This window comes from Chrysemys picta, chromosome 13 (assembly GCF_011386835.1).
Source record: "Chrysemys picta bellii isolate R12L10 chromosome 13, ASM1138683v2, whole genome shotgun sequence".
In the NCBI taxonomy this organism is placed as follows: domain Eukaryota; kingdom Metazoa; phylum Chordata; order Testudines; family Emydidae; genus Chrysemys; species Chrysemys picta.
The window spans coordinates 35663568-35683904 of NC_088803.1; the positions used below are offsets into that span (position 1 = coordinate 35663568).

Genomic DNA, 20337 nt, shown 5'->3' on the forward strand with positions numbered 1-20337 from the left:
ATAAGGATATTTATAGGTCCATTTCTTCATCTCCCCCCACATGAAAATGTACAGGCATGCACCTACCAGAATGGACATCAAGCAACAGAACCAGTGTCCTCTACTACAAAGTGAGTACTCTAGCAGAGTTTTTTCATTTTCTTAGTGAAAGGAATTATTTAAATATTTGAACCACTTAATTTCATAAGAGTCAACAAGTCACACAGAGTCCAAATTCTGGACATTACTATAATGAGGTGGCGATTCTACTACCACAATTTTCTGTTGCCACAAGTGTGACAAAGATAACAGACCACAAGGAACTGATAAAATTTTTTTTATTATTCACTTTTGAATTCTTTTACACTCTCCTGATTATTTTGTGTAAGGTGAAACTAGAACCGTTTAAAAGACATACACAAATCTAGTACATCAATAACCAGGTATTTCTTTTTTGCTATACTATTCTCACAACCACGTGTGTGCTAGCAATATAACCATCACAGAAGCAAACTTTAGGCAGAATACTGGTCAGTAAAAACAAAGCGAAAAGAGCTACCAGATATACAGACAGGCTCGGTTCCACATTCATCACTACTGCATTTATCAAGCGCCAAGTATTAACTGCACTATTTGTTCAGCTAGTAGAGGGGAGTTTTAAAATCAGTGCATGAAATTCTCTCTCCAGCAGACAGATGGACAGACAAACAGATGGATTCTACAGCTAGGTGAAATGGTAGAGGGATGATACTGTGAGACTGATAGATGAATATTCCTAATCTTTTCCACTGCATTATTCATGCAACTCTTATTAGGTCTTATTTGACTGGACCTGATTGGGAACACAACTAAATGAGGATATTTGGAGTTCTAATATCACAAGTTCCTAACAAGCATTATAAATGTGTAAAATCTGCATTCCAGTAAGAAATAATGGGAAATCTTGAAAATTTTAGGTAATACCAGGAACTGGCTTAAAGTGGCAGACATTAAGAGCTGAAGACTACAGCAGCACTGACAACTCTCAAACATCTGAGTGAGAGACCTGTCCACTAGCACACATCTCTCTCCATCACCCTATTACTTATAATCCACAAATAATGGAACACATGTAGGAGTCCAGAAATGTTTTAATGAAGTTTAAAAGCAGGTGAGAGGGTGAGGATGAACATCAACTCAATGGGAGGAAGATTTCTATAAAGTGAATTCAAAGATGGCAGAGTGGAATATTAGAAATTTTTCCAGATCGAGTTTGGAGTGGGAATACCCAAAGAGATTTTAATTCTCCTAAGTGAAATGCAATCTTTGTATTATTTTACTCTTAACAGTATTATCCAAAAACTAATAAGGCCATTCATACAATATTAGTCTTTTCCTGTTGCAAGTTGACAGCAGTGCACTAAGAAATCTCACTACTAAAGAACAGTCCAAGTTGTAATGAAGTAATTTATTGCAGTGGGAAGGGGTTTTAGTCATGCATGTTGTATGAGCACTGGACCATTTTTCAAAGTCAAACCCCAATTACTTGCCAATGTAGTTTGGAAATCAGGCTGCTAAACTCCCAAAAAACTGAACCTTCAGAAAGGTCAGATTACTTAGAATGAGCTTTTGACTGAAAGCGGTGCACCACACTTGGTTAAAAATGTCTATAGAGTGTGCCTGTTAAAGTAATTCACTGAAGTGTGTAACTGAACTGGAATGCCATACAATGGATTGTTCTCCTTCCATGCCCCAGTGTCACAATATAATTTTTATAACTTTCTGTACAACTTTACAACAGAATTGTACTTCGACTATTTTGGTGCCAGATTAAGCTTTCCAGAGTTACATAATTAATGTCTAGTTTCTACCAGGAAGAGTTTTGTAAAGTCAACTGCAATCACAAAACCCTTAATCACAGTGCTGAGTTAAAAATATAAACACGGTAATCATAACTGCAAATGTTCATAATAAGAAAGTTCAGAATGCAGTTGTAGAACCAATCTCCGTTTTAAGTACACAAAACACCAACCAATTGTTTTTACCCCACAGACAGTTTTTGCTACGTTGAGGTTGTGAAAGTCGATGTACTATTCTTTTTGCTTGTCGCACAAAGGGATATATGTGTAGGATACAGAGTGACATTGAACATATAGTGAAGCGTGACAGCCATTAGTTCTCTCCCTCCCCAGCATCCCCTTCATCTCCCTGGTTTTCCGAGGTCCATAGCTGTAAGAAAATACAAACACATGTTTATGCTGAAAGCATGCAGTTAATTACGTTTGTCAGGAAAGGGGAGATGGGGTAATTAGCTGTAGGTTGTGCAATTTTCTTAATGGAAGAATATTAAATGGTTGAATTTAGTGGCAAAGATAAAGAATAATGAACTAAAAACAGAAGGCTGGATGGAGGCTTAGGAACAGAAAGCAAATGAAGTTTACAGGCAGTATGCACAGGGAGGAAAGTTAGCTTTTGGGAAACTGTCAACAAAAGTGCACCTTTCAATGACAATTGATTGCAGAAAGGCTTACTGACTTGTGCTAGTACAGCAACTGCCATTTTATTTAACATACAAGGGCAATGGCTCTCAGATAGGTCCAATTACAGCCTAACATTTACAACAGTGACAAGTTCAAAGTGTAGTAGTTTGTCCCAATGATACTTACAGTAAGGTTGTCCCTAAGTAGTTGCATGATCAGAGTGCTGTCTTTGTAAGACTCTTCATTCAGTGTGTCCAGCTCAGCTATCGCTTCGTCAAACGCCTGAAATAGGCAAGACAGTTTAACAGAACAAAGACACGATTTTCAAATTCTGTGAATTCAGCTGCATCTACACAATTTTCTTAAAATTTTCCCATATTATATTTAAAATTCAGTGACACCTCCCCCCCCCCCCCCCCGCCAAAACCCAACAACATCATCTAACTGAGTATTTTTTCTTTCCCAAAAAAGTACCAGCCATGCTCAACTGCAACGAAGTGAAGACAAGGCCACTGGCCGACTGGAAGAATTCTATTTTGTTACATGAGTTTTAAGATTAATTCTTGGACCAGCCCTACTTCCCAGGCCAGCACTGAATACTCAAGAAGTGAATGTGCTCACTCCCACAGAATGGACTGCTTCACATAGCTCAAAAGCAATCCGGCCACCCAATTAAAAAGCAACATTGTCAGACAAGTTCCTTAGAGCAGGGGTCGGCAACCTTTCAGAAGTGGTGTGCTGAGCCTTCATTTATTCGCTCCGAGTTAAGGTTTCAGGTGCCAGTAATACATTTTAAGGTTTTTAGAAGGTCTCTTTCTATAAGTCTATAATATATAACTAAACTATTGTTGTATGTAAAGTAAATTAGGTTTTTAAAATGTTTAAGAAGCTTCATTTAAAATTAAATTAAAATGCAGAGCCCCCCAGACCAGTGGCCAGGACCTGGGCAGTGCGAGTGCACTGAAAATCAGCTCACGTGCCACCTTTGGCACGCATGCCATAGGTTGCCTACCCCTGCCTTAGAGTGTCTTCACTAAAAATGGAGGACTCAAAGGATTGAATTAGAGGCAGTGGGCATGTAGAGATAAAGCTGAAAAACAGGAGGTATCTTCAGGGTCATATCTGCTGCACATAGAAAGGCAACTAAAGAAATAGGAAACAGTGTGACAGTTGAAGAAACAATGTACATTCCACTAAAGACTAATACAGTAATTCCTCGCTTAACATTGTATTTATGTTCCTGAAAAATGCAACTTTGAGCAAAACGATGTTAAGCGAATCCAATTTCCCCATAAGAATTAATGCAAATAAGGAGTTTAGGTTCCAGGGAAATTTTTTTCACCAGACAAAAGACATATATATATATATATTTTACACACACACACACGTACACATATAAGTTTTGAACAAACAATTTAATACTGGTACACAGCGATGATGACTGTGACGCTTGATTGAGGTGGTGAAGTTAGAGGGTGGGATATTTCCCAAGGAATGCCTTACTGCTAAATGATGAACTAGCAATCGGCTGGGCCCTCAAGGGTTAAGACATTGTTGTTAATATAGCCTCACACTCTACAAGGCAGCACGAATGGAGGGAGGGGAGACAGCATGGCAGACAGAGTGTGAGTGAGTGAAAGAGATGCGCATTGCCCCTTTAAGTATGCTGACTCCACTCTAAGAACACCGCCTTTTTAAATAGATCAGCAAGTTGAGACAGCAGCTCTCGCCAGCAAGCTCTGTCTGTCCTTATGTTCCCCCTGCTCTTTGGAAATGGGGTAAGCGGGGTGCAGGAACAGGGGGACACCCTGACATCAGCCCCCCTCTCTTCCCCACCCCCCGCACAGCAAGCAGGAGGCTCTGGAGAGCAGCTCATGGCAGTGGGGGGAGGGACAGCTGAACTGCCGGCAATTGATAGCCTGCTGGGCGGCTGCCACACAGGGAATCTTAGGGGAACAGGGAGCTGATAGGTGGGCTGCCAGTCCACCCTGGTTCCAAGCCCCCACCAGCTAGCTCCAACAGGCTGCTCTTCCTGTAAGCAGTGGACAAAGCAGGCGGCTGCCAAATGACTCGTAAGGGAGCATTGCGCAACTTTAAACGAGCATGCTCTCTAATTGATCAGCAACGTAACAATGTCAACCAGGACGACTAAGGGAGGAGTTACTGTATGACTGTAGTTGCCACCAACTTGTTTTATAAAATCTTCCATCAAAGTCCATGCAGCATGTTTGGTTGCTGCCATGAATAAGGCCCCCTTTTCTATTTAAATATATTTCTATCACAAACATAGCCACATTTCTAAAGCAGATTGATTTACAACCCAATAACTTAAAGCAGAACTAACAGTAGTAAGTGCATTGCAAGGGAAAAATCTCTTCTTGCTACAAAATATTAGGCCCCTAAACAAAGTGCACTGTACATATATGCGAAGTAATTCTGAATGCCATCATTATCCAAGCTGTTACTTGACAGTTTTCAGTTGAAGCAAGTAGAGGTGAACTAATAAAAATACCACATGGTGCTATTAGTCTCTCAGAAAGATATTCGGTCTAATCTTAAGGAGAGGTAAAAAGAGAAAAAACTAACTCACTTGTGATCTATTTGGGCACAATTAAACCATCAAATAGTTTGCCATGCCAATCAAACCAAAACGGTTCTGGCCTCTGGAGAGAGATTGCGATGTTACGGGTCATGAATGGAAAGCACTGGTAAAGTCACACTGGAGAAACTGCCACATCAAATTTTTGAAATATGCTCAACTAAAGACAGTGTTATTAGTTTCAGTTTTAGGGGCTTTAGATTAATGCAAACATTTTTAGATTTCCAAAGCAAGTACTTTCTGGGAGAATCCTGTGAAAGTGTGAAGAGGGCAGCTTGTCTTATTCCCCACAGGGTAACTTTCAATAGTCAATTGACTATTATGCTTTTACTAGCTTATGTGACAATATATTAAGATACAGATATTCATGTGAAAGGAGGCCAGCACCTCTGAGGCAGGCATCCTCCCGCTGACAGAGTACTCTTGAAGGAGAATCTAGTTGCTTTTAGAAGAACAGATCACTCAAACCTACCTTCAGAGGTACTAATGTACATCTTTAATAGTTTTTGCCTTCAATAGTTTCCTCCCCCGCCTGTCCCCCCCCAAAAAAATATTGATAAGAGGAGTCTGCTTACCGTCTTTGCCAGACTACAGGCTTTTTCAGGGGAATTTAATATCTCATAATAAAAGACAGAGAAATTGAGAGCCAGACCAAGCCGAATGGGGTGTGTAGGTTGCATCTCTTTCTTGCTAATTTCAAATGCCTCCTGGTAAGCCTGCTGAGAGTTTGATACTGTTGCTGCAAAAAGCGATTTCAGTAAGATTAATGCATGGTAAGTCACTGTGTATTTAAGACAAGGATTATTTAACACCACCTTAGTCTGGGCAATTTAGAAACTTTGGACATCAGGTAACAATTCCAATTCGAAGGTTAATAAATATCCACATGTAAAAAACAAGCACAGAGGGATTTCCTTCAATAATTTTAATGGTAAAACTCTACTGATAAAACTAAGCTACTAATGCAGGAGTGCTCATAAGATTTAAAATGCAACAATTCATACCAAGGTTAAAAAAAACATCAGACATAGTTGTGGCTAGTACTGTTGAACTCCAACTGCATTGTGTTTAAAAGCTAGACGCCAACAGAGGAACAGGAAATAGTTCTGGAAGGTAAACGCTGAAGAAAACTAATGAGCCATTCCCTAATGCTTCTGAGAAGGAAGCGTCCAAGAGGCAACCTCTTGTCCTGAACTCCATAGGTTAAAAATTGGGAGCACTGAGGAACTATGAGTCCCCTTCCCCAGGCTGATGGGTAGCACAACAAGCTCTAGAGGGACTGTCTAAGCCAGGGGTGGGCAAACTATGGCCCGTGGGCTGGATCCAGCCCATCAGGGCTTTGGATCCAGCCTGTGGGATTGCCAGCCCCGTGGCACAGTGAGGCTAAGGCATGCTCCCTGCCTGCCCTGGCCCCGCGCTGCTCCCAGAAGCTCTGCCTGCTGCCCTTGCTTGCAGGCACAGCCCATCGCAGCTCCCATTGGCCGGGAACAGGGAACCACGGCCAATGGGAGCTTCAGGGGAGGTACTCGCAGGCGAGGGCACCGCGTGGAGCCCTCTGCCCCACCTCCCCCAGGGGCTGCAGGGACATGGTGCTGGACGCTTCCAGGAGAGGTGCAGGGCCAGGGCAGGCAGGCAGCCTGCCTTAGCCTCACTGCGTGCCGCTGCCACCCTGAAGCCACTCAAGGTAAGCGGCGCCGGGTCGGAGCCTGCATCCTCCTGCCCCCAGCACTCCAACCCCCTGCCCTGAGCCCCCTCCCACACTCCGCACCCCCTCCTACATCCCAACCCCCTGCCCTGAGACCCCTCCCGCACCCCACCCTGCAACTCAACACCCTTCACTGAGTCCCCTCCTGCACACCACACCCCTTCCCACACCCTCTCCTGCACCCCAACCCCATGCCTCAGCCTTACATTCATGGCCCATCATGCAATTTCCCCACCCAGATGTGGCCCACGGGCCAAAAAGTTTGCCCACCCCTGGTCTAAGCCCTATGATCCTGCTCCACGAACTGCACTGATTGCCCACTGGCTTCCAGGCAGAGTTCAAGGTGTTAGTTTTAACCTAGAGAACTCTAATTGGTTTAGGACCTGGTTACTTGAGAGTCCACCTATCAAAATGTGATACCACACTTGCAACCAGTGAAGTTACTTCCGCTAGATCCCCTGATATAATTAGGAGGGTACTACCAGCAGGGCATTTTCCAGGAGGAAATAATGCATTCCTCCTCTCAGGCTACCAGATCCTGGATTTGCTGAACTTTCAAACAGGTGGCAAAACCTTTTCAGGGATGGGAGACATTTGGGGACAGAGTAGATTGAGGGATGGCAGTTTGTTTGGCTTGATGTTAATTACAGAGGCTCATGTATAATGGGTTTTTTTTTTTGGGAAGGGGGACGGTTTGGTCAGAGCTATGATGCTGGCAGACCACGTGCCAGCTCATGCCAAAGCCCCAGGCCTATTCACTTGTGTATTAGTATAGATCAAAGTGATTGTTAAATGTATAAGAGTATAATTGATGTTTAAACTTCATGAAAACTAACTGGATGTTACTTGCATTGTTTTCACTTATCTGTATCCTTTTATAACGTAGTAGCAACATTTACATTGTGTATACCCTTGTAACTAAATAACCCATCAAATGAGAAAGAAGCGTTATAGAATGCAAATGAAGAACTCTAACAGAAAAAAGTTAATTTTAAAGCAAGTGCTCATTGTGTGAGATGATGAGAGGTCAAAGACTCAAAATGCATTCCTCAGTCTGTCATCAAAGAAAAAAAACACGTGGGTAGTGACACTGTCAGCTTGTTTCCTGTGAGAAGAAGCTATAAGTATGGATTCAAGGAAAGATTCTGCACCTTTGGTCTGCTGGGACTAGTACAGGGAAATGTACTAGATGCAAAGCAAGGATACCCAGGTTGTCCCCGGGGGTCTCGAAAAGACTTTCTGGAAACTGGCAGTTTATTACATCACTGCCACCATTTGGAATTACAAACTGTGACTAATACCTGTTTTAACCTCTCAATAACACATTTCCTTTTCTTAGCTAATAAGCCTTTAGTTAGTTTACTATATAATTGGCTACCAGCATTGTCTTTGGTGTAAGATCTAGAGTACCAACTGATGAGGGGAAGTGACCTGTCTCTCAGGCCTGAGAGCAACCTTATGTGGTGTGATTTTTGGTTTAAGAGACCTTTTCTCACAAAAGTCCAGTTTGTCTGGGTGGTAAGATAGACTGGAGAGTCTAAAGGGAGTATCTGTGACTCCGTGGTAAGACCCTGATAGTGATCCAGGAGTTCACATAGGTCACTGACTTGGTGAAATCTAATTACAGAACACACCACCAGCTTGAGGTGTCTGCCCTGAGGAAGGCACTCCAGACAGCATGACAAGAGCAAGTAGCACAATGCTTGTTTTCAATAGTTAGTGAATGTTGAAGTCTATATAAATACGCCTCACTGAGAACAGAAACATTTCTCTTCATACTGCTTAGTGGCCATTTGACTTCTGATCGGTGTGAGTGTGTGTGTAGATTTTAACTCTACCTACTTTGTTTGCTGTCCCCAGATGCCACCTCTGAAAGATATCTGAAGTAATCGCCTTTCATTTTCAAATAGAAGACCTTGCTTTCTGGCTGTGTGGCATTGACAATAAGGTACTTATCCAAGAGTTCCTGAAAGAGGAAGCATCACAGAATTACACAAATGCTTTTGTCATGAAAGCCACAGGAGTGATAAACAAAACTTTAACCACCATTGTAAGTATTAGCATTTAACATGCTAACGCAACTTCTAAGTGTACACACATGAAGTTTATTATCCACTACAAAAGCTTGGAGAAAAATCCACTGGGGAGCAGGAAACTTTCCCGGTTGAGGACCTATACCATTCATTTTTGCAAAATTTCAGCTCTCAAAAAGTTGATAGCCCTCCTGATTGCGAGGACAGCCTTTCACATGCGAACTGACGCAGTGCTGTGTTCATGAGTCCACAGGTACAACGCTCCAGGGCCTCCACTGCTATTCATAATTTTGCTGCTGTTTGGCAGAGTGAGATTCACAAGAGTCTGATTACTTTCACTGCTGCTGTTTAGAACAGTGGACAGCAATGAAGTGGTCTAAAGCTATGAGTAGCAATGGAGGCTGCACTTGCGTATTCAGAGGAAGAGGAATCAAAAATGGTTGAGAGAGAAGTACCAGGAACTCTCTCCTCTTCACATGCAATAGGGTCTTGACTAGGCAACCACAAAAAGCAGAATCCCTCCACCCCTAACTTCAAAGAAGCCAGGAAACTGGTGTGGGTGAAAACGCTAGCTCCTCTCCTGTCCATAAAATATGGGTAGAGGCTTCAAATTTCAGGTGATTAAAATACATAGGAGTATCTATCACCCACTCCCCCTCACCCCCACCACCGAACAGGAACAGCACCCTAAGAATCCCAGCACTTGAGTGTAAGTGATGGGCTTCTTGCCAGGGCAGTTGGCCACAGATCCTTCTGGTGTCTTACCCCTCTCCCCCAATCATCTTCCATATTAATCGCTGCCTAACAGGTTTTGTGCCTTTGGCTAGTAGATTTTTTTTGTTTTGTTTTTATATTTGATAGGTGATAACACTAAGATAAACTGAATATAGTTACATGAAAGAAACTAGAATACTCAATTCTACACCCAGCCAAGTTCTTTACCCAGAGCCATAAGAAATTATCTTCCTGCCTGGATCTTTAGCATCTCAGTGAGGCTCCTTAAGCCTCCCCGGAAATTGCTGCAATGCTAACTACTGTTATTTTTGCTGCTGGATTATTACCAGAACATCATTGCAGATATCCTGCAATTCAGCCTCAATTTTCTCACGATACTCTCTTCCCATCTGCTGTTTCTTCTCATTCCTCTCTGTTTTCTGTTCAATGCTGGAAATTACACGCCAGGAAGAGCGACGGGCACCAACCACATTCTTATAGGCAACAGAGAGTAGATTCCTTTCTTCATTGGACAGTTCATGTCCTTGCTCAGTGACAGCCTTCATAGCAGCAGCCATGTCATCATAGCGCTCAGCCTGTTCGGCCAGTTTGGCTTTCTGTACCAGCTCGCTTTTATCCATAGTTATTCCTTAAAAGGAGAAAAAATAATTTATCTTGATTGCACAGGTTGTGGAAAACGAATGCTAAAGGTAAAAAGGGATGCGGTATAAGTCATGATCTTTAATAAGTGGGAAGTCTGTCTTCTTCCTGATCAATGTAGTGAGTTACTAGCAGGAGTTTAACTTTGTATTTTGGTTATTTCACTAAGAGCAGCATAGACTCATAGGACTGGAAGAGACCTCGAGAGGTCATCTAGTCCAGTCCCCTGCACTAGACCATCCCTGACAGGTGTTTGTCCAACCTGTTCTTAAAAATCTCCAATAATGGAGATTCCACAACCTCCCTAGGCAATTTATTCAAGTGCTTAACCACCCTGACCATTAGGAAGTTTTTCTTAATGTCCAACCTAAACCTCTCTTGCTGCAATTAAAGCCCGTTGCTTCTTGTCCTGTCCTCAGAGATTAAGAACAATTTTTCTTCCAACTCCTTGTAACAACCTTTTATGAACATGAAAGCTTATCATGTCCCCTCTCAATCTTCTCTTCTCCAGACTAAACAAACCCAATTTTTTCAATCTTCCCTCACAGGTCATGATTTCTAGACCTTTCATCATTTTTGTTGCTCTTCTCTGGACTTTCTCCAATTTGTCCACATCTTTCCTGAAATTTGGCACCCAGAACTGGACACAATACTCCAGCTGAGGCCTAATCAGCATCTTCTGTAACATTTAAGAATCACAACCAATCACACTCCTGGAAGAACGTGAACACTACCTTTTCAAATGTGACATTAATATTGATGTTATATCCAATCATATCAGTCTCCCCCATCCCCCGCCGACAGACTTCTCCAATCCTATCATGATACCATGTCCCCAATCTAATAATACCAGAAGTCTGAGAGAAAAGGCTGCATGTTCAAACACTTGCCAAAAAAGAAAACCAGAACTTTTTCATGTTATTGTATCTTCTAGTACTCTTCCATGACAGGAATAATGTTCTTAGAGCAGGAGTATCTGAAACACTGGACAGCTCCTGCTGTCACTGAACAGCCCTTTTACTTTGATGTAAAATGCAGTGCTTTTGTTGATACTTAAAACAGCAAAATAGAGCTGTAGTGTTTGGTAGCAGAGAAAATGTTTTTATACTGCCCTGCCAGGAATATTATTTCTTATATCTGTGTTTCTCTACACGAGATTTTTGAGACAATCAACCCTGCTATCTTGCAGCATTTTCAGTGTCAACCATATTTTAATACAGAGATTGAGGGAGAAAGGATGTGGCCCACATGACAGTCATGCAATTGTAAAGTAATTGCTTACATGGAAAGAAACATTCATCTTTTTTGAAATGCAATTTAGCAGCTGGAAATAAGGTCAGACATATGCTATGTGACCAGCCAACTCTCCACTGAACACAGTTTAAGAACTTCTGCCTTAGGACAATGGATGCTGAAGTTAGTAAGGAAAATGTGGTTCTCAAACTTTTGTACTGGTGACCCCTTTACATAGCAAGCCTCTGAGTGCGACCACCCTTCTATAAAAACGTGTTTTTAATTTATATTTAACACTATTATAAATGCTTGAGGCAAAGCGGTGTTTGGGGTGGAGGCTGACAGCTCACGACCCCCCATGTAATAGCCTTGTGACCCCCTGAGGGGTCCCGACCCCAGTTTGAGAACCCCTGCACCAGCTTGACAAGGACTAGCACAAGTACGTATATGCGAGCAGGGGAAATCATACCCTTAAGTGCACAGTGTAGACATAGCCTTAATAAATATACTGCCTAGTAAAAATGTAAGTTGAAAAGACAGATCAGTCAAATAGCAACATTTTTTGGTCATTACGACCAGCATGAACCAGTTCAGATGAACTAGTGATGTAGAGATGCAGTGCTCTGTATTCCAAGGCAACAATATTCTACCACCTTCTTGCCACATCCCAAATTGCTAGACTTCTAATTATGAAATGAATTCAATTTACATGCTTAACACAGTAACTAGTTCACAGCTGGGGACCCCCAAACTTTCACAGTTAATTTGAAGATCAAAGTATGTCTATATAAACAGTGTTTTATAGTGTATGAAAGCCAGCCATAAATACTAAAATATCTCACACAACTGTATGACTCCAATTTCCTCAACCTGCACTGCCTCTTGAGACATTTCCATTGTAGTCAGCTCTAGGTTTACCACAAGCAGTTTACACAATACCATTACCATATGATTTGGATTTTTGTTTTGAAAAGTAGTCTGCATGCTGAAATTTAGAGACAAGTATTCTCAGGCAGTTTGCATTTTGTCATTAAAAAAAGTGTGTGTTATATTTTGTCTATACTTTTCCAGCAGCACAGCACAAGTAGTGCTATGGATCGCAAAACAAATTACCTGTGCAGAGTTCAGTTTAGGAACTGTGGAGAGTTTATTAACATGATGCTAATATGATATATTTATCTTTAAATGCAAGTCCCTTCATGGCAGTCAGTGGGTTCACTTAAGGGCACATAAGGAAAACCACAGAGGGAATAGGGAAGGCATAGAAAGTACAGAAGAAAGTCTGACAAAATTGACCGTTCAGCCCAAACACTTGTACAAGACATACAAAACATTATCCATCCTTAGTTATTTGACTGTCTAAATCAGAGGTGGGCAAACTATGGCCCACGGCCCACCAGGGCTTTGGATCCAGCCCGTGGGACTGCCACCCCCATGGCACTGCGGGCACCGCAGCACTCCTGGAAGCGGCCGGCATCACGTCTCTGAAGCCCCTAGAGGGGTGGTGGGGGTAGAGGGCTCCGGACACAGCCGTCGCTTGCGGGCACCGCCCCCGGCAGCTCCCATTGGCCGGGAACGGGGAACCGTGACTAACGGGAGCTTCAGGGGAGGTACCCGCAGGCAAGGGCAGCGTGCGGAGCCCTCTGCCCTCCCTCCCCCAGGGGCCGTAGGGATGTGGTGCCAGAGCGACACGAGGCCAGGGCAGGCAGGGAGCTGATCTTAGCCCCGCTGCGCACCACTGCCACCCCAGAGCCGCTCCAGGTAAGTGGTGCCGGGCCGGAGCCAGAACCCCTCCTGTACTCCACACCCTAACCCCCTGCCTTGAGCCCCCTCCCTCACTCCGCACCCCTCCCTGCCCTGAGCCTCCTGCCGCACCCCTCCTGCACCTCAACCCCCTTCCCTGAGCCCCCTCCCACACTTCACACCCCTCCCTGCACCCCAACCCCCCTCCCCTGAGCCCCCTGCTGCACCCCACTCCCCTACTGCACCCCAACCCCCTGGCCTGAGCCCCCTCCCGTACGCCGCACCCCAACCTCCTGCCCCAGCCCTACATTCATGGCCCTGCAAGCAATTTCCCCACCCAGATGTGGCCCTCGGGCCAAAAAGTTTGCCCACACCTGGTCTAAATTATGTGTACATCTTAAAGAGAGCTCATACTACTTACTAAAAAAGTTTGACTTACTCAATAAGAACTTCATTAATTGTGTATATTTGTACCAGAGTTTGAGATGCCAGTGTTGGAGCCTCAATTTATGCGTTGATTTGACTATTTTAACTTGTCCTAGAATCTTTCATTGTTAGTAGGATTGCTACAAAAGTATGAAGTGCTGTTCAATAAAACAAATTTAACATAAGAATTCAAATACCACGGTGTTTTCTTCCAATAAGAAAGGCATTGCCCCACACCAAAATGTGGATAATCTGGCAGTACACACCTACCATCACTCTCACTCAAGGATTTGCTGTATAAAGGAACACTGTTAGAGTCTTGATTCTCCATTGCTTACCTTGTTAGAAGCTTGGAGAAGGGCTTTGCAGAGCTATGATGGCTTGAGCTCCATAAGAGGGAAGTGTTTGCCAGAAGGAAAAAAAGACACAAGGAAAGGAGTGATGTTTGAAAAAAAACAAAAAAGCCACTATCAGTTATAGCTGGTCCCTCCCATAAAGGAGCTGAAAACTATGTCCTTCCTAATATATTAGTGTGCCACAGCCTGGAACAAGCATCTCTGCGATGCCTGGGCTGGACACGTTCGTAGGCCACAAGTGGAAATCACCAGTGGCCATTACCTGCAACTAAGAGCAGTACATTCAACAACATGTGTAGTGAGAGACTGACAGGAATTGTCTAATGTAGCACTGATACTTTTTGGGGGGGAAGGGTGCTGTTGCAAGTCACAGCCATGGGGAACAGTTCTGAGAACAGGGCTTGTTAGTTCTAAGTAGAAGGTGAGAGACATTAGTGGCAGATTTAAGAGCCTGCCAAATGAGGGCTTAGAACCCCTCCAAAAGGTAATGATTGCACACTATCTCTGATCAAGGACGCCAGTAACCAGTGTTCAAAGCCAGTAAGCACTCAGATACTAGAACTTTGAATCTAACACTCCTACGTATTAGCCACTGAAGCCATCACCCTACTTCCCATTCCTGCGAGCTGAGATAATATCTAGGTCCTGTCTAGCCTAGGTTCCAACACCACAACCAGCTCAAATGATCTTAAAGGTATTGAACTGTGTCTACAAGGGAATTAAAAGGTTTCAACTGAGTTTGCTTGCTCATGTAGACATGGCCTGGATTGGACTTCTTATTAATAACTGTACTGCCAGAGGTAGGTATCTGTAAAAGACACTAGTTCAGGGGTCGGCAACCTATGGGACGTGTGCCAAAGGCGACACACGAGCTGATTTACTGTGGCACGCTGCTGCCCGCCTGGGGTCCCCACTGCCAGCCCCACTCAGCCTGCTGTCGGCCTGGATGGACGGAACCCCGGGCCACTGGCCCGCTCAGCCCGCTGCCAGTCTGGGGTTCCATCCGCCGGTCCCTGTAAATGTAAAATGTATTACTGGCACATGAAACCTTAAATTACAGCGAATAAATGAAGACTTGGCACACCACTTCTGAAAGGTTGCCAACCCCTGCACTAGTTTACAGCTGTCCCTGGCTCCTTTGGGTGAGAGGGGAAGTAAGGAGCGGGAGAAAGGCAGTCATTTTAGAAAGGGCACCCAAGGTCAAAGTAAACCCACAGGACTTGCAAGCAAGGACAAAGGTGGTGAATTTGGGATTTATGTAAATTTTAGTGACAGTTGAGATAAAATGTTTAGACACTCAGCATTCCCCACCAGATTACAAGCCCTCTATGATAAATCATATTTTAGGCCCAAGCTACCTGACAGCGATCATGCCTGCTTTTATAGGCTTTACTGCTTCCAACCTTCAAGAGCTATTCAAGACCAACAGTCAAATCAGATCAGATGCAACTGCATTTAAACACTGTAGAAAACAGATGAAAAACTGGCACTGAAAAATATCTGATTTACATAATATATTGAACTGGCAAAGCAGTACTAATAAGCCTTCATTGTCCTGAAGTTTGCTTTCAAATGACCTGTTCTTTTGATGCTAAATAGGTCATTGATCCTTTTTTATAGTTTTAATGCTTGTTATGTAGAAATAATTAGACAAATATTTCTCCATTAGAAAAGATTTGGGAAAGAAAGGAGTGCAATTATTGGTTTGCCATATACATCAATAAGGAGTCAGACAGAAAAGTTGGTTAATACACTAACCTTTCACTTTTGGAGAAGTTAGTTTAAATCTAGTTGGTCACAAGGGATAAGTTTGGTAGTTTCAGACTCATATGCATTTATTCCCATCACAAAACTGCTATAAAATTTAGTACTGGAAGAGCAGAAGAACAGTATTGGAGATATTTGCAGATTTGCTTACCAAAAGTGAACAGTATCTCAACATATCTTATTTGGTTTTAGCTAGTGACATTAATGTGGCAACTCACCCCAAAATGTAAAATCCATGTCAATTACATAGCATCCCACACTTCAGTTCCATAAGTTTGGAGCCTACATGGGTATTCAAAAGGAGACAATTGCCTCCAAAACAAAGGGAAAGGCTTCCTTCATAATGCAGTCATGTGCATGCTAATGCAAGAACAACTACAGTATTGACAAGAGACAGTTTGGATGATGCAGATGATATCCACCATGCAGCTCACATAACAGGCACCACTGCTGATGGGTATTCTTTAAATCAGTGCATTCCTCAGCTCCCTACAAATTAAATACAAGAAGCCTGTTTGCCTTTTAATACCTTTTATTTTTTTCACTTAGCTAGAGTTGTGTTCTTTATCTTGACCTAGGGATTTAGGAGTGGTGAGGAAGAACACTGGAAACTAAATATAGATTATTCACTGACATCAGCATTTCTCATTAATTTCCTTTCCACAAAGACAAAAATCCATTCATCACTCCAAGCTAATGGAAATAAAGTGCTCCCCCCATGGTATTACGTATTATTAAAAAGTGACATATCGGGAAATTGTACATTCCCAGTAAGATTTTACCCGAACACAGAAAGCTAGGTTTCTCCTTGATCACCATCAGGTTGACCAGTAAAATTAGTAAAATGCACTTTCCATATTCTATGGCTTTAAACAGGTAGCATAATACATGGAATATCCTCTCCGACCTTACGTCATGCAGCCTCACTCTGTTCCAAAACCTTCAACAAAACTCATTTCTTTCAGTTAGCTTTCCAATGTGCCCACCACCTAGGGTGACCAGATAGGAAGTGTGAAAAATCAAGATGGGGGTGGTGGGTAATAGGTGCCTGTATAAGACAAAGCCCCAAATATCAGGTCTGTCCCTATAAAATTGGGACATCTGGTCACCCTTCTGCCACCCCAAACACTGCTCCAAATCTTCATTAAAACTTTGGGAGAAAAAACTGACAATAAGCCAGCCTTATGATCTCTTTCTGCACAATCACCTTCCTATATATACACAACCCTTTTCCGACATCTTTTTGTCACCCCTTGCTATGTTATTTACTTAGGGCTTGTCCTAACAGGGAAGTTACGGTGAAATAAGTTAGGTTGTGAATTTAGAATCATAGAATATCAGGGTTGGAAGGGACCTCAGGAGGTCATCTAGTCCAACCCCCTGTTCAAAGCAGGACCAATCCCCAGACAGATTTTTGCCCCAGATCCCTAAATGGCCCCCTCAAGGATTGAACTCATAACCCTGGGTTTAGCAGGCCAATGTTCAAACCACTGAGCTATCCCCCCCCCCCCCCCCTAAAAAATTGAAAGCCCAATAGCTATTCCACTCTAGCTCTGCACTTTAGGGTACCTTTACACAGCAGTCGGGATGTGTGACAGCAGCAAGCATAGGCATTCCCAAACTAGCTTTGATCTAGCTAGCTAAAAATAGCATCAAAGCCATGGCAGCACAAGCACAGGCTAGCCATTGAGTGCAAGCCCTCTGAGACACTAGATATATATTCAGGTGACAAGCCCATGCCACTGCAGTTTCACTGCTATTTTTAGTGGACTAGCTAGAGCCAGGTATGGCTACAGTCACATCTCCCAATTGCTGTAGAGATATACCCTAAAAGTGTGTCTTTTTGCAGTTTAGTTTAATCCACTTCTAAAGTCGATTAAACTAAACTGGACAAAGGCACCCCTACTACAGAATAAAAGTGTCCATATGTGGAGCTAATGCAGAATAGGTATTGTATATTAGCTAGTCCAGGCTATTTCCCCATGTAGACAAGTCCTTAGATTGGAAACTCCTTGGAGCAGGGACCTGTCATTCTGTCCAAACTATTATGCACATCTATAGTGCTGTATAAATAAAGGACAGTTACAAGTGGAAACAGGAATGTATATAATGTACTTAATCTGGTTAGATTTTTGTTCCAACTACTATAATCATTTTTGGCTAGGGTCCAGATGAAAGTAGTGAGTTTCCCAAAAAACCTCTTCCCTCAGGTGTAAAATTCATGCCAAAATAAATGTGTTCATATTACAGCAAATCACCTTCACTTATATTAAAGTGAAAGTATTTCTATTACAGGATGGGATAAGGCTGAGGCAAAATAAAAAGCCATACCACTACAATGTTTTAGTTTTAATGTAATGTGTATCGGGGTGCTAGCCTTCTTTCTCAAGAACATAGTTCTAAACCTTATTTATGTGACAGTTGTGCCATCCAACTCAGTCTCATCCTAGTCTGTGCACATAACAAAAATTACACACTTAGTCTGCTCTGCTTAAAGGATAGTGAGAACCAGAATAGCAATGATATTGCAAGTCAGAAGATGGTGCACTGACAAAACTGAGTGTGCAAGTCTGCACTAGACCCCATCTGCTTTAATGGTGTTTCACTTTGCCCATATCAAATTAACTCAAAATCTAAATATAGTTACATGGCCAGGACACTTCACTTGCAATCAGCTATTTGCTAGTTGCCCACCACTTTGGGATCTAAGACCCAAAAATAAATAGAGTTTTCCCCCTCTGGAATACAGGGGGGAGAGTTAATTTATACCTTCAAGGTTTGTTTGTTTTTTTTTAAAATGGACTCTGTTCTGGGGAACTATCAAAAAAAGATGCATCCTCCTGCATAAAATGCACTGAGACAGTTCGTGAGATTTCTGATTTCGGTAACCTAACCACTCCTAAAGCTATAAAAGTTTTACAGCCTTATAAATGTTTTCAAGCTACTAATGTTACACGTACAGTATAATTTAGCTTTTAAAGTATTATATATCATTCAATTTGCTTCCTTGTTAGGAACAGTTACCATAATGTCAAAAAGACCAAATGAAATAAATTACTACAGTTTAGTTGGAATCTTCCCTCAGTGACAAAGTCTGCATGGCACGGATACTTTCACTATACAAGATAACATCTGTGGATTATAACCTCATCAGGGCAGTTTATGGGTTTTTCTAAAAAGTCTTACAAGTTGTGCCTGATGCCTGAAACAGTATTCTTTCCCCTAGTGCCTGCCTACATTTAGTTCTGCTTTGTGCCACAGCAGAGGCTAGTAATAAATAATATACCACCTTTATTATTTGTATTACTATAACACCTAGAAGACCTAGTCATGGACCAGGACCCCATTGTGGTAGGCACTGTATTTGTGCTCCTACACCCACGTATTATTTTATAAAGGTGTCAGGGCTGCATCCTTACCTCCTCCCTATTTGTTTGAAACAACACCATGAGTACCTATGTGAAAAGGGTGCTACGAAGTGCTATGGAAATTATTTCCATCTCCTGAACACAGCAAGAGATTTTTATTTAAGGTAGGCAATGCCTGCAGCATAGGAATCTGATTAGTGTGGAGCAGCATGGTGGGGGGGCCCCCAACACAGGCAGTTGGGCATCCTGGCCCACGAGAGAGATCACAGGGAGCCTTTGGAAGGAGAGGTCTAGAATCAGACTGACCCTGGAAGGGAGAGGCTCATTTCCCAGCCGGTAGGAGCCGAAGGGCCTTTGTCAATCACAGCCAAGGGAACAGCCCCTGCCAGCGACGGCTGCTGCACACAGGTGTGCGAGGCCAGGCTAGCCCTCGGGGGAGAAGGTGACTCAGCCTGCGTGGGGCTGGGCTGGGAGCGCCTAGAAAAGGCGGTGCTGCCAGTTCAGGCCCTGCAGCAGCCTGGGGGAGAGGAGTGGGTCACACCGTTACCTGGGCGGCTCCGCTTCCCCGCCCGGCTCCCCGGAGACACGAGCCATTGCAGCCGGGGGGAGGCGCCCCGTAGCGCGCCCTCGGCAGCTCCGCGGCCTGCGAAGGCCTCTGCCCGCCGCGTGCCCCTCCCACCCCGGGCCCTGCCACCCCGAGAGAGGGAGGAGCTGGGCCGGCCGAGGCTGGGGGACCTGCCCCCTCCTACTTCCGCGAGCCCTTGGGCCTGTCGGGCCGCGCAGCACCCCCTCCCCCGCGGGGAGGAGGGAAGGGGCGAGGCCCCGAGACCTCTTCGCGGCTCCCACTCCCCGTACGCTGTCCCCGGAGCTATGGGGATGGGCCCGAGACCCTCACCTGGCGGAGGGCTCACACCTCGGTCCCGGGCGGGTCAGGAGACTCCGAGCGCGGCGGCCGCTTCGCTACCACACACACCCTGCGGCGGCTCCAGCACCCACTTCCGGTGCTACCCCACGCCCCTTCCGGCGCCAAGACACGCCCCATTCTCCCCATTGGTCCAGAGGGGCCGCGGTGCTGGGTGTGTGGGCGGGTGAGGAAACCTCTCGGCAGCTATGGCAACTGGGGCGGTGGAGGTGGAGGTTGGGTGGGTGCGCAAGGAGGGGCTAGTGCAGCTGGGGAGGCTGAGTGGGGATGGGGTAGTAGAGAGGGGTGGGGTCGTGGGGAGGCTGAGAGGGGATGGGGTAGTAGAGAGGGGTGGGGTCGTGGGGAGGCTGAGTGGGGATGGGGTAGTAGAGAG

The 20337-nt window shown here is 44.0% G+C and overlaps 1 protein-coding gene across 4 annotated transcripts; it reads right to left on the reverse strand.

Annotated features, from left to right (window-relative positions):
- Nucleotides 1-300: 300 nt before the first annotated feature.
- Nucleotides 301-20092, reverse strand: YWHAB (tyrosine 3-monooxygenase/tryptophan 5-monooxygenase activation protein beta). Of its 4 annotated transcripts, none has more exons than XM_005295294.5 (6): nt 19938-20092; nt 9837-10138; nt 8585-8708; nt 5613-5776; nt 2625-2720; nt 301-2187 (listed from the first exon to the last, which is right to left on the reverse strand). In XM_005295294.5, exons 2-6 carry the CDS (start codon nt 10128-10130, stop codon nt 2131-2133), a joined length of 735 nt encoding a protein of 244 aa, XP_005295351.1. In that variant the 5' UTR covers nt 10131-10138; nt 19938-20092; the 3' UTR covers nt 301-2130. The 4 variants fall into 4 exon arrangements, with proteins under 4 accessions (XP_005295351.1, XP_023960816.1, XP_065421975.1 ...); XM_024105048.3 differs by having other exon boundaries at nt 19956-20090; XM_065565903.1 differs by lacking the exon at nt 19938-20092 and adding an exon at nt 19590-19741.
- Between the last annotated feature and the right edge of the window lie 245 nt (nt 20093-20337).